Here is a 13,127-nt window from a genome sequence, read left to right on the forward strand (position 1 = left end):
CCATCCCTATTTGAGAAGAATATCCGACCAAACTGTCAGGAATCGATTAAGTGTAAGGGGGATTCAATCAACAAGGCCAGTTGCCGCCCTTGTTATGAGAGACTTCTATTGGCGCAATCGCGTGTATATTCTTACACCTTAGGTTGATAAAGGTACAGGATCAGCTACAGAACGCCGGTCATTGAAATGCAAAAGAAATAAAAGGTCGTGTGTGGTTTTGTGCATAGAGCCTAGATCGCAAATCAGTTGAAGTTAAGCAACGTTGGTCGCGGACAGTCTTTGGATGGGTGATCGTGTTTGGCTGCTGAGAGTTTCTAGGACTTCATTCCTGCCCCACAACAAAGCACACGTGACAAATGTGGTCTCACCTTAAGCAAAGGGGTTTGTTCATGAACTGCCTCTGTTCACCCAAAAGTGAATGAGTACCCGGTGAGATAAGTCATACGACGGTTAACCTTCTGGCAGCTTGGCTTATCCGGGGTAATAATGCGTAACCGCTTTGAGCATACACAAGTGCATGGAAACAGGTGCTTTATAAATGGTCATTATTATTATTACAAGAAGTTATTATCCATAAAACTGCGTGTTTCCTTATTTACTCACTAACTTGTAGAATGCCGATTAAACAGTTAGGATGTTTTTGGTATTTTATTATTTTTTATTGGTTCCCAAGATTAAAATATTACAGATATACAAAACCGTATTACATACGGCTTAAAGTAATATGGCTACATGATGTACAGGTGAGATATTATATATATAATATTTTTATAAACATGCATACTTCATTAAATAGGTAATGTATGGATAATGTCAGGTACAAATCAATACAGTTTGAGTCATCTAAGTACTGGGGAGAGAAGGCTCCATTTATGATGGAAATTATTTATTTTTTTATTTTTTGTTGATATATGATTTTCCACAAAGAATATTTCTTTTAGAGTTTATATATGTAAAGTTAGATTTGGAAGCATATGTTTAATATTGCATAAGTGAATATGTCTCTTCGAAGCAATGATTATGTGATTTAGTAGTCAAATCATGTTTTTTGATAATTTCAGTGAATGTGGATAAAAATTGTTAAGCCAAATTTGTAGGTTTATCCAAAAGGTTTGAGTCTCCTGACATTCCCAGTACACGTGACACACACTCTCACTTACATCTTTGCAAAAACAACACAAACTGTTGTCAACTTTTTTCATTTTAACCAATTCCTTTTTTGTGTAAATAATGCCTTGTAGAAATCTATATTGAAAGTCTATAAGCTTTGTATCTTGCAATCCCTTTCTATATACTGTAAATATATTTTTCCAATCAAAGTCAGTTTCAGGAAATAAAAGTTGCCATTTATTACAAATGTTTGGATATTTATCAATTCAAATAGGTTTATCATAAATAATTCTGCAGCCTTTTGATGCTTTTACTAAATTTATCTGGTTAACATTCAAATTACTGACTGGAATAGAGAGACAATGCTTTAAAGTATGTTTCCAAGATTCAGGTAATATGTTCTGTAAATATCTGAAACTAAAAAAGTACCTTTGATATGATACTTTTATTTTAAAGATTCTATTGATAGTAATCCATACTCATCACATATATACAGTCGATCACGTGATCTTTGCATCGAAGTTTTCTTCATATGCAGGGTTTCACATTGGCTTCAAGAATTGAAAAGACACCTTTTAAACCACAGTTCTAACGATACTTGAAATGCCACGATTGTCACATGTGCAACGTGAACGTGCCGTTGGCATGTTGCAAGCGGAAGATCAGGTATTGACGTTGCAAGAGCAATGGGATGCAGCCGTCGTACTGTGTATGACTTACGATGTCGTCTACAACAAACTGGCACCACTTCTGATCGCCCAAGGTCGGGTCGTCAAATCGTCCTACGTCACCTACGTGACAGATTTCTGCCGGCTACACGAACCAGGGCTGAGATGTTTAGAGGTCGACTGTCCTCACAGACCATTCGAAATCGGTTGCGGGCTGCCAATCGCCATTCTCGACGTCCATATCGTGGGCCAATATTGACGCCGTTTCGTCAACGCCAACGTCTGCTGTGGGCCCAACGTCACCTCCGATGGACCCAGAGCGACTGGAATCGAGTCGTCTTTAGCGATGAATCCAGGTTTACCCTCAGATTAGCGGACGGTTGGCATAGATTGTTGTGTACAGGAAGTCGACAGATTCGGGGGCGAAAGTTTCCTGGTGTGGGGTGCTTTCTGTGGGAACAACCGTTCCCGACTTCTGGTCATCCGTGGAAACCTCACAGCTGCTGCTTACCGCGACCAGGTGCTCACTCCTGAACTCGTTCCTTTCATAGCGGCACAAGGCCCAGGTCTACAGTTCCAGCATGATAATGCTCGGCCGCATACAGCGACGTTGACACGAAATTTCCTTCAAAACGCTGGAATCAACGTCATGGACTGACCCTGACCTTAATCCAATAGAGCACGTTTGGGATGCACTTGGGCAAAGGCTTCATGGTCTTAGGAACCAACCTCAGAATTTGCAGGAACTTGCAAGAGCAATGGCACAGAATCCCCAACCACGTGTTCACAAGCATCAGGCAGTCGATGAGGAGACGGTGTTTGGCAGTGGTGAATGCGCGGGGTGGCCATTCACGATACTGAACAGAGAAATTTCGCATTTTTATTCTTGTGACTTGACATTCTGTTTACATATGTTTTGGAAGGGCGGTGTAGCCTAATGGAACTGATTATGGCACTGTCAGTGTATCGAGTACATCACACAGATCTCAGCAATGACATAATAACAATTTAACCATCTTACCATCTCTTGTTCTTTTATAGTGCCCTGAAGAAAGAATGTGAAGTTTCTTTTTTGACTCAGTATATATCCCTAATATTCATAATCTCTTTCTCTGCCCATTTCTTCATGAAATATGTAGAGTTTTAGAAGTTGTGATTGAACCATAGTGGTTGGAATGGAATTTCATTAATGTTATTTGGGTCAACATAATGTTGTTTTTGAAATAATTTCCATGTTTTTAACACATCATGCCAAAAAGGGTTTTCAATCTCAGTAAAAGTATCAGAATTTGCTCAAAAATTAAATATATCTTTGAAAGGTACATTGCATGGGTTTTTATTTTCACATTATTTAAAACATAATCTTAAGGTTGATATTTTCAAAGCATCAATAAATCTACTTGTATCAATCATTCTCATTCCTCCTTCTTCATATATATTTTTTAATAAACTCCTGTTTATTTTATCATTTTTATCATTCAAATGGATTTAAAAATAGTTTTTCAAGCGAAGTAATAAATTCTGCTGGTGAGTTGGGCAAAGAATTGAAAATATGAACTAGTTTGTAGAGATTGCTAGGGTTTTTATTACTGTTATTTTATCAATGAGTGTTGAATGTCTTTTTCTCCAAAATGCTAAGAGTCTATTAATTTCTTCCAGTCTCTTTCTAGTGTTGATTACGCATAGGTTCAAATTCAATACCTAGTACATCAAATTCACCAGTTACCCATTCAATTTTCAGGTCATTACATATTTTATTAGTAGATTTAGCTTTTGATCCAATCCAGATTGCTTTTGATTTATCTAAATTTATTTTCGAACCTGACATTTTATAAAATGCATTAATTGGGTCGATAGCAAAATATAAACTGTCCTCAGTTCCATCAAGAAATATTTCAGTATCATCAGCGTATTGATCCAGTTTATATTCCTTATCATTGATGACAATACCTTAATGTTGTCATTGTTTCTTTAACAGTTAGGATGTTATTAACATTGATTATTTGTCCACGGTGGTGGACTGAGTACCACCAATAAGTACCACTATTGACGATATTTCCGATTATCGATCATCGAAAAGCCAGCCCTATTCCACCACCGTGGTCTGCCTCTATATTATGCTCAGGATGATGTTTTGCGAATAATCCATGGAAAAACATGTCACCACTTACCAGTACTCATAGTTACGTCTCCGATATTCTCTGTAATTGATCGATATTTATTTATCAATTATCGATATCTAAGATCTATACTAATAGATCTGTGAATATATAATACATGTATACCCAAATAACCAGCATAACATTAGTATTAACTTTATATCATTATTGTATGTCTTCGACAAAACGTTTCCACCTTTTTCCTTAAGATATATGTCCTGAGATGGGTCTGGTGAAGGTGTGCATCTCCGTGGTGCTGCCTCTGGTGGTGTACTGTGTGTGTGAACCCGGGCTTCAGGCCTGTGAGTGGGAGTCTTGGGGTGTGTGGAGCTCCTGTAACAGAACATGTGCTGGGCTGAGAACTAGAACACGGAAGATGTGCTGTGGAGTTCATGTTCCAGACTGTATCGGTAAATGCCACCGACCCAACACGTCTGTGGAGACAGAGCCATGTGCGACACACTGCCCCAATGGTGGAAGCTACATTGATGGCTACTGTCACTGTCCTCTCAGATATGGAATTTGTTGTGAACGAGGTGAGAGTTATAGGGTAACAATCAGGTTTTCGATTTACCATGAAGTTTGTTTCTCATGTCACCAAGTCCTGCTTATTACAAACATGTATTTTCAATGAATGATTTGCAACATTACGTTTATTATGTGTGCCAGTCGGCATCTGTTTGTTTTAGATGAAATGCCAATGATGTAGTTGTGGTAAGTCACGCAGAATAATCATATTAACAATGCCGCTGTTGATCATAACTTTGTAATAAACATAACTGTCATTGTAATCTACGTTACTGAAATGAACGTAAACTAATTTGTATAAATTGATCATCAACTTACTATACATATGCTTTTTAACGAAGTGTTACTGGAAATATATTTCACATACGTTTTATCTGTATTCTATTTTGATAAACAACAAAACTTGGCCATTATACAACTTGAATACAAATCTTGTAATCTACGTTACCGTAACACCACCATATCTATATAAAATTGAGCAAAAGTACTGGTGAAATGTTTCTATACTATTACACAGAGCTATATTAATAGATGCAAAAGTGATTAACAGTTTCTGCGTTTCATTCATTATTTAAAGTACAGACAGTACAGAAGCACAGTGAAAATACATCCAAACAGTAATCACGTTACCTGCTTAGTTTGATGTAGAATATCAACAATGATAATCCAATTAAAAGTAAACAATCATATAATGTTTAGAATAGTTCATACCATAACTCTAGACCCATAAAACTGTCTTATCTGTGTTGTAGTAGCGAAACAAAGTATACCCCTAACAAACGTCCTTTAGCACCCACCAAAAGTTTAAAGTGTAATGGAAGAACAGTAATTTGTTTGAAAGTTTAAAAGAAACGTATTGAAAAGGTTTGCTCTATGGCAATGCTAAAAAGTGTAAGCAGAGCTGTAAAAGTTGTATACCTGTTTATTTCATGACATGTTTACAGACGAGACGGCTGTGTCTGGTGGCTGTGCCCGACACTGCACGTGGATGAACTGGTTGTCATGGGGAGACTGCAGCACAGACTGTGGCTGTGGAACACGAATCAGGAAAAGATTTCCTTGTGGTCGAAAAGGGTTGAGCTTTTCTGAGCGTATAGAGGATTGCAACTTCCGGGACAACAGTACTGACGAGAGAGTCTGCACTAAACAGTGCACCAGGAATGGTAAGGAGTAGGGCCATAGACTGACACAGTTATACTGTCAGGGTTACTTTACATCCTGAGCGTTTGTCATATCAAGTCGAATTGTTGGTTTGTTGAAACCTTTATGTTAACAATAATTCAAGGTTGTTTGTCCATGCATTGTTATCTTCTTTTGGTGTTCCAAGTTCTAAATGCCTTTTAAACAAGTTAATGCAAAGACCGTCAGACAGTGAGAGGTAAATACCATCTAGTCAGTGTGTTGTAAGTGAGAACTGTGAGATGTACATGGTCACGATCTAAATGAACATTTAGTCGAAACCTACCAGAAAGCCACACTGCAAAGGAAATATGTAGTAGACAGTGCGAGAGAAATGGTATAGCAGTGATCAAAAGTTTACCACAGTCAAGCACGTTCCTGCTACAATTCAACATCTCGCGTCAATTTGTACAATTTGCTTACAGTTTACCCCTTCCGTCTCTAATATGCGAGGTCCCATGCTTGTCGTAAGAGTCGACTAAAATAGGATCGGGGTCGCTCACTTGGTCTGGACAACACACAATAATGACATTAACAATAGTATGGGAATATTGACAAACGTAATCAGTGCATTAAATGAAACGACAAAACCCGTTCCACGTCGATAAGAAATCTCGAATATGCAATTGTGACTATGTTTTGAGCATATATTTGTTTCAGCAGTATTACAGCTGCATGACGTTGTTGTAAACCAATAACAAATGAAATATATCAATTCCAAGAATATACTATCTTCACATAGACCAGAGTCAGACTTGTCAACTTTGTTCCTGGAACAACTGGCAACCATGGAGCAGTTGTAGCCAGACGTGTGGAGGAGGACAAAGGTCAAGGCCACGGTCACCTTGCTGCTGTAAAGGCCAATCCAATAAGGACTGTCTGTTTGACTGCCGGTTGTCGGAGAACGACTCAGTTCAAACCGAGAACTGCAGTGAAGTTTGTTTCAACAACGGAAGCTTCTCAAGCAGCATCTGCCACTGTGGACAAGGCTATTCTGGATCTTGCTGCACTGAGGGTAGGATGCTTCTTTACGTGTTGATTGCTGAGTATGGCTCAAACATCTGACCATACTGTTAATGCCACAAAGAGCAGCCTAGATGTGTATCCGTTAAGCTCCGGGTTAGAATTGGTCTTCAGTAACCCATGCTTGTCGTAAGAGGCGACTGTCGGGATTGGGTGGTCAGGGATGCTGACATGGTTGACACATGTCATCGGTTCCCAATTGTTCAGATCGATGCTCATACTGTTAATCACTGAATTGTCCGGTCCAGATTCGATTATTGACGGACCGCCGCTATATATCTGGAATATTGCTGAGTGCGGCGTAAAACTAATCTCACTCACTCTTGGAAGTGTACGTAGTACACGACTGGTTGTCATTGATATAGAATGAACTCCGACTGTGTCCTAAACCACACAAGGGCAAGGAACAGCCAGAATACACTTCTTTCATAGTGCTCATGTGGAAGGTCTTCTTCGCCTCGAGGGCTATGAATAGAATTCGTATCCCTTCATTATGGCTTTTTATTTATAGAATTTTGAATGAAACCTTTCTAATTTCATTTCAGAGGTAACTGATGGCAACTGTACAAAATGCACCTGGGGGATGTGGGGACGGTGGGGATCTTGCAATGACTCCAAGAACGGGGAGGTAACGAGAAGGAGATCCCTCTGCTGTCGTGTGGGACAGAAGGAGAACGAGTGTTACGCCCAGTGTAAGCGAGAGGGACATGGAACTGTCGACGTGAAACAATGTGACCTGTTTATAGTGAAAGGTAAGTCAACTGTGAAACAGTTTAATATAATAACGATGAACGCCGTCACTCTTATCATGGTCGTGTCAGATGGTATAAGGGGTGGTGGGGTAGCCTAATGGTTAAAGCGTCCGCTTGTCACGCTGAAGACCAGGGTTCAATTCCCCACATACATACAATGCGTGAAGCCCATTTCACGTTTCCCTTGCGGTTTTATTGCTGGAATATTGCTACAAGTGGCATAAAACCATACTCACTCACTCAGATGGCACAACTGTCGCGTCGGACACAGTATTTGTATATACCATATATGTTCCGTACTACCAGTCCAGAACAGAGTCAACATAGATCATCTGAAGTTCCTGAAAGGCATTTTGATGTTGGACGAACACTGTATACTTGAGGATGTAGTGGCATATTATTTAATGCGATGTATATATTGGTTACCAGTTTCAGATTCAACCCAACTTCACTTTATGTACACCATCATTGCCTCTGTCGTATCCGTTGTCTTCACGTCGCTTGTCTGGTAGGTATGATTCTGACATGTGTACCTTTCCGAGTGAGTGAGTGAGTGAAAAGTATATCTCCATTGTACGATTCCGACTATGTTCCGACACTACTGTCATGTGTGTGAGTGAGGGAGGGAGGACGAGAGAAGGGGGAGGGCTCAGGGAGGGAGTGGGCTCCACACATTGTTCCCATGTACCCATCTGACTTAATATTATTCAATTCGAATATGTACTTAATGAATCTAACAATGCAAAAAAAACTTCAAAAGATCCCACGGGCATAAGAAATATGTATGTCTATTGTACGATTTCGACTAAATCGTAATCGTAAGCCTTGTTTATTGACTGATATACATAAAGTCAGCTGCGCCAGACGCTGTAGTTAACGCAAAACCTCACAACTGATTTCAATCCAGACAAAGCCTCCAAGTCTACAAATACAGATACAGAGCGTCCTACTGACGAAAAGACAATACAAGGCAATATCTCAATGTAAAGTAAAATATAAGAGATGCTGCTTTAGATAATACGAATATTCTTTTTTTAGGACTGCTGCTTATTGCATCAGGAACAGGAAGTGCAGGGGGCCACCAGACCAGCAGGGGTCATGTGATGTCAACAGTCCAGCTGAAATGGACAACTATACCAGTCTACAAGCTGATCGGAGAGACGTAGTTCGTAACGTCACCCAGAATTCATGCTATGACAATCTTGCATGTGAGCCCGTGTATGAAAACCCACAAGATCTGTTTATGTAATGCGCCCATTCTGGGTGTCCCCTGCCGTGACATATAGCTGGAGTGTTGCTCAAAGTGCACCGACGACCTCCAAATCATCGTATCCCAAATTGTTTACATCGATGCTCATGATGTTGATCACTGGTCCAGATGCGATTAACTACAGAACGCCGCCATATAGCTTGACTATTGTTGAGTGAACACGCGGCAGAACATTTTCCATAAGAAATCTCTGCTATAAGCAGGATGTGCTGTACAATTCCGACTGTATCTTGAGACACATTTTGGCATGAAGTAGCCAGAATGAGCTTCTTTCATAGTGCTCACGTGGGAATCCTTCTTCGCCTCAAGTGTTATGTCAATGTGTTTGTTATGTGTTCGTTTTGGATGAGATAATAGTACCAAGAGAAAGTTTGGCTGTTAAATATAATTATTGTGGAACTTTCTTAACACTGAACCTCGTGGAAAGCAAATACTATAAGTTTATAGATGAAGGTTAGCTGTCCAGAATGCTTTGGGACGATAAATATCCATTGTTAGGAACAAACATTGTTATTTGCGGGTAGTTGCGATGTGAATAGTCTTTTTTTAAGGGAGGCTACTCTGGTTTGTGCAACTGTGTGTGTGTTTGTGTGTGTTTTTGTGTTGTTGTTTTTGTGTGTGTGTGTGTGTGTGTGTGTGTTTAGACTGCCCTGCTCAATTCACGTTTTAATAACATGATTACAAAATAGAGGTACAAGTGAAGAACAAAACAAAAACAGGTTGATCTGTTTTTAACTCGGAAAAGCTTCAAAACTGTTATCTTTGGCTGCAAGCAAAACCGGTGAAGCCGATCCCGGTGTCTGGCTGTCCTGTCATTATCCTTTGTGGAGTGCTTGCAAAAGCGAGACCACAGCCAGGAAGGGGTGAGTGAGTGAGTATGGATTTACGCCGCTTTTAGCAATATTGAAGCAATATCACGGCGTGGTACACCAGATATTAGCCTTACACATTGCAAACATGTGCGGAAATCGAACTCGGATCTTTAGCATCACGAGCAAACGCTTTAACCACTAGGCTACCCTACCGCCGTAGCAGTCCAAAAACATTCTAAAGTTAAACTCAATAAACGTTTAAGTAAGACGAAATAAACCTGATAGTCGTTGCAGCATCAAATTTAAACACGAGTAATAAAGGTAATGAAAATATGGTGGGGTGATCGATTGACTCGTAACATACTATTGTTAAAACATTATGAGAACATCCATATTTTCAGCTTCGTTTCGGTATGTGTTATTTGTTTTTGAGATGTCTTTGTATACTCGATTGATCATTTTTCTTTTAGATTTGTTATGTTGTTAATCTTGCTTACTTGTTACATAATTAATGATTTTTTTACAAAAACGTCAGTGACAATTCCAATTTTCAGTTAGTCTATTTGACTTTGTATTCAACTTGCTACAATTTATATCCCTATATGATTTATACATCACCACGTTGTAATACTGGTTTACATTTATTGTATATATCTCTTTATATTTGCAGGATGTTTTGATTTTCATTTACTTTAAATTTGCTTTGAAATGTGACTTTGATATGTGACTTTGAAATGTGTCGTATAAGCTATTCACAATTCACCATCGATATTAATCTATGTTACACGTGCCAATTCATTAAAAGTGTATCGTATAACATCTCAGTTTTAATAGTTTCCGTTTATGTAGACGAGAACAGTATCTGAGGGGCACTGTTAACAATAGTTTTGGTTATTTGTGTTTCATTTTTATCAACTATTATTATGCATACATTTCTCAGGATTAAACTACTTTTATTCCTTAAACACGTGGATTGTCTCATTTGTTCGGGAATCACAGATGTATGGACAACACAGGCAGCTTATATAGGTATGATATGTTGGCTTGTTTGACAGTACAGACGGTGATATTGTTTCAGAACAAAACATAGTTTAGGATTATTCATCTCAGTTTGTTTTCATCTAAGCTACGCTAAAATGAGAACAAATACGATGTTTGCTAGACTACAGCTGTATCTGGAGAGGAAGTGAGAGCATGTATTTGGACGATGCTTAGATGTGGATCCGGGTTTGAATTGGCCTTCAGCAACCCATGCTTGTCATAAAAGTCGACTAACCGGATTGGGTGGTCGTATCCCAATTGCATAGATTGATGCTCATGCTGTTGATCACTCGATGGGTCACGACTCGATTATTTGCAGACCGCCGCCACGTGGCTGTAATATTGCTGAGTGCCACAACAGTTTGCGTAAAAGTAAAGATAACGGTATTTGCAACACTGTCCATAACACTCGTTCTCTTTCTGTCCTGCTCTGTTAATGAAAACTAATAATACAAGTAACATTTGCAAACTTGGTATGAATATCCACCCTGTTCTTGCATATAGAAAACTGTACACATTGTGATTGCATGGCATTTTCGTTATCTGACTTTGTACTATAGCCCTGTGTCCACTTCTACCAAATCAGCGAGCCTGACCACCCGATTCCGTTAGTCACCTGTAACAACAAGCATTGTTGGCTGAAGACCAATTCTTACCCGGATCTTCACCCATACTGACTGACTGACTGAGTTTGGTTTTACGCCGCTTTTAGCAATATTCCAGCAATATCACGGCGGGGGACACCAGAAATGGGCTTCACACATTGTACCCATGTGGGGATTCGAACCCGGGTCTTCGGCGTGACGAGCCAACGCTTTAACCACTAGGCTACCCAACGCCCCTCTTCACCCATACATATGAACTGTTCTTAGCCACAGTTCTCGATAGCTGATTCTCCGTGTAGCTGTATAGTAATTCAAATAGGGATATCCAAAAGAGTATTAGCGTATTCAGTCCCCCGAATCCATGTTGAAAGCATGACCATATGTCACTGACATACGTAGACTCATCACAGTTACCCCACAGCCCGTTGACAATAGTCGAACTTAGCAATCGGTTTGGAATGGTATTGTCATAGAAACGAGTTATAGCATACGACATTTGAATTACTTTGCCTTGCTGTTTGAGTTGAGGATTTAATATTGCTTCAGCGATAGGTATTACAGTGTACGTCACACAAATATTCACAGATAGTTTATATCATCATGTTGTAAGTAAGAGGTTAACGACAGACTCTCCTTGTATATAGTACTTCCTTGTTTCGATAGATATGGGTATTTTCCTCATCACTATGAAGTTATTGACACATGTCCAGGCTACAGAACGGCCAGAAGCAAGTATATTTATGAGTTCGCCAGCTGTTACAAACATCCGATGCAAAGGGTAGTATAGAACACATAGGATGATAGCAGGTCAGCTGATAGCAGGGACTGTTTGAAACATTTAAGCACTTTGAATCAAGCCATTGGTCCAAACTGATCTTTTTGGATGTAGATCTATACGTAATTATATAAAGGTAGAACAGATATGATTACCTCTGTGCTAAGACGTCAGACAACTGTCATACGAGTATTTCACATTTGTATGGGACAAAGTGTCGAGGTAACGGTTCCCAAACTAAAACGCCTATTTCCACTTCAAACAAAAACGAAAATAACTTCGTTTGCTAACTTCATTTTTACATATTCTTGTATACAACAGATCTTAATGCAGTAGAAGGTACTCTTCATAACAGTTTCCAAAGTAACGATGTCACATTAGCAACAGTGAGGTTTACATAATTTAAAGCATATAGCACAAAATCAAACCTACTGAGACGTCGTGGCTTTCATAGTCCACCCTATTACGATGTGATTTCTGTTAAAAGAGTTTAAAAGGAAATGCCTTATACGTATGCATTTTAAAGTCTATCATGTTCATGATATATGCATTATTAAAAATGTCAGGCATGTGTTGTAAATTAACAAAATACTGAATAGCATGTTCTGCTACTTAAACATAAACTGTACAGTACCGAATCCTCAAATCTATTTTCACGGCCAGACAATAGAATATATGAGGGAAAAAATCACAGGTCATAGATTTCCGGTTTGGATTAAAGAATTGATTTTAGGAATCATGGATGAAATATTGGGTGGATTTTGAAGGAAGCAAAATTTAAGTTCTCTGCATCGCCTCAAGCGATTTCCTAAGATGGTAACATTCATCTCACTGCAACAATAGTCAAGTGTATCAAGGAGAAGAATGATTTCCACACAATTGCTTGGTCTTCTTGTAACTTGGGATGTAATGTGGGATGAGCGGCAAGAGTTTTTTTCCCTAATATACCGAAGAAAACGACACTCCACCTTCCTGGGTCAGAATATTGTGGAAAAGCCCATAGGGTTTTATAACCCTATAGTACTTTCCAGAACACTGTCTAAATATTGCACAAGACTACATGTAGCAGACCACTGCAACCCCCACCCTCGCTACAATATTATACACCAGGAACACTGGCATTGTTACACAGTGAATGACACTGTCACATATCCGTACAAATGTCTCGAGTTTGAGGTCTCATGTTCTCTGCCGTGATATTCTGT

At 39.2% G+C, this 13,127-nt stretch overlaps 1 protein-coding gene across 1 annotated transcript in view; it reads left to right on the forward strand.

Moving 5' to 3' along the window:
• LOC124258965 (A disintegrin and metalloproteinase with thrombospondin motifs adt-2-like) overlaps positions 1-8,851 on the forward strand; it is a 44,998-nt gene extending 36,147 nt beyond the window's left edge. The window contains exons 2-6 of the mRNA XM_046693033.1: positions 5,410-5,628; positions 6,387-6,659; positions 7,213-7,419; positions 7,855-7,927; positions 8,458-8,851. Coding sequence (XP_046548989.1) covers positions 5,410-5,628; positions 6,387-6,659; positions 7,213-7,419; positions 7,855-7,927; positions 8,458-8,668 — 983 coding nt within the window. The 3' untranslated portion in view covers positions 8,669-8,851. The remainder of the gene's footprint in view (positions 1-5,409; positions 5,629-6,386; positions 6,660-7,212; positions 7,420-7,854; positions 7,928-8,457) is intronic.
• Positions 8,852-13,127: the final 4,276 nt, after the last annotated feature.

This window comes from Haliotis rubra, unplaced genomic scaffold, assembly GCF_003918875.1.
Source record: "Haliotis rubra isolate DU_JTF1 unplaced genomic scaffold, ASM391887v1 Scf704, whole genome shotgun sequence".
NCBI classification, from domain to species: domain Eukaryota; kingdom Metazoa; phylum Mollusca; class Gastropoda; order Lepetellida; family Haliotidae; genus Haliotis; species Haliotis rubra.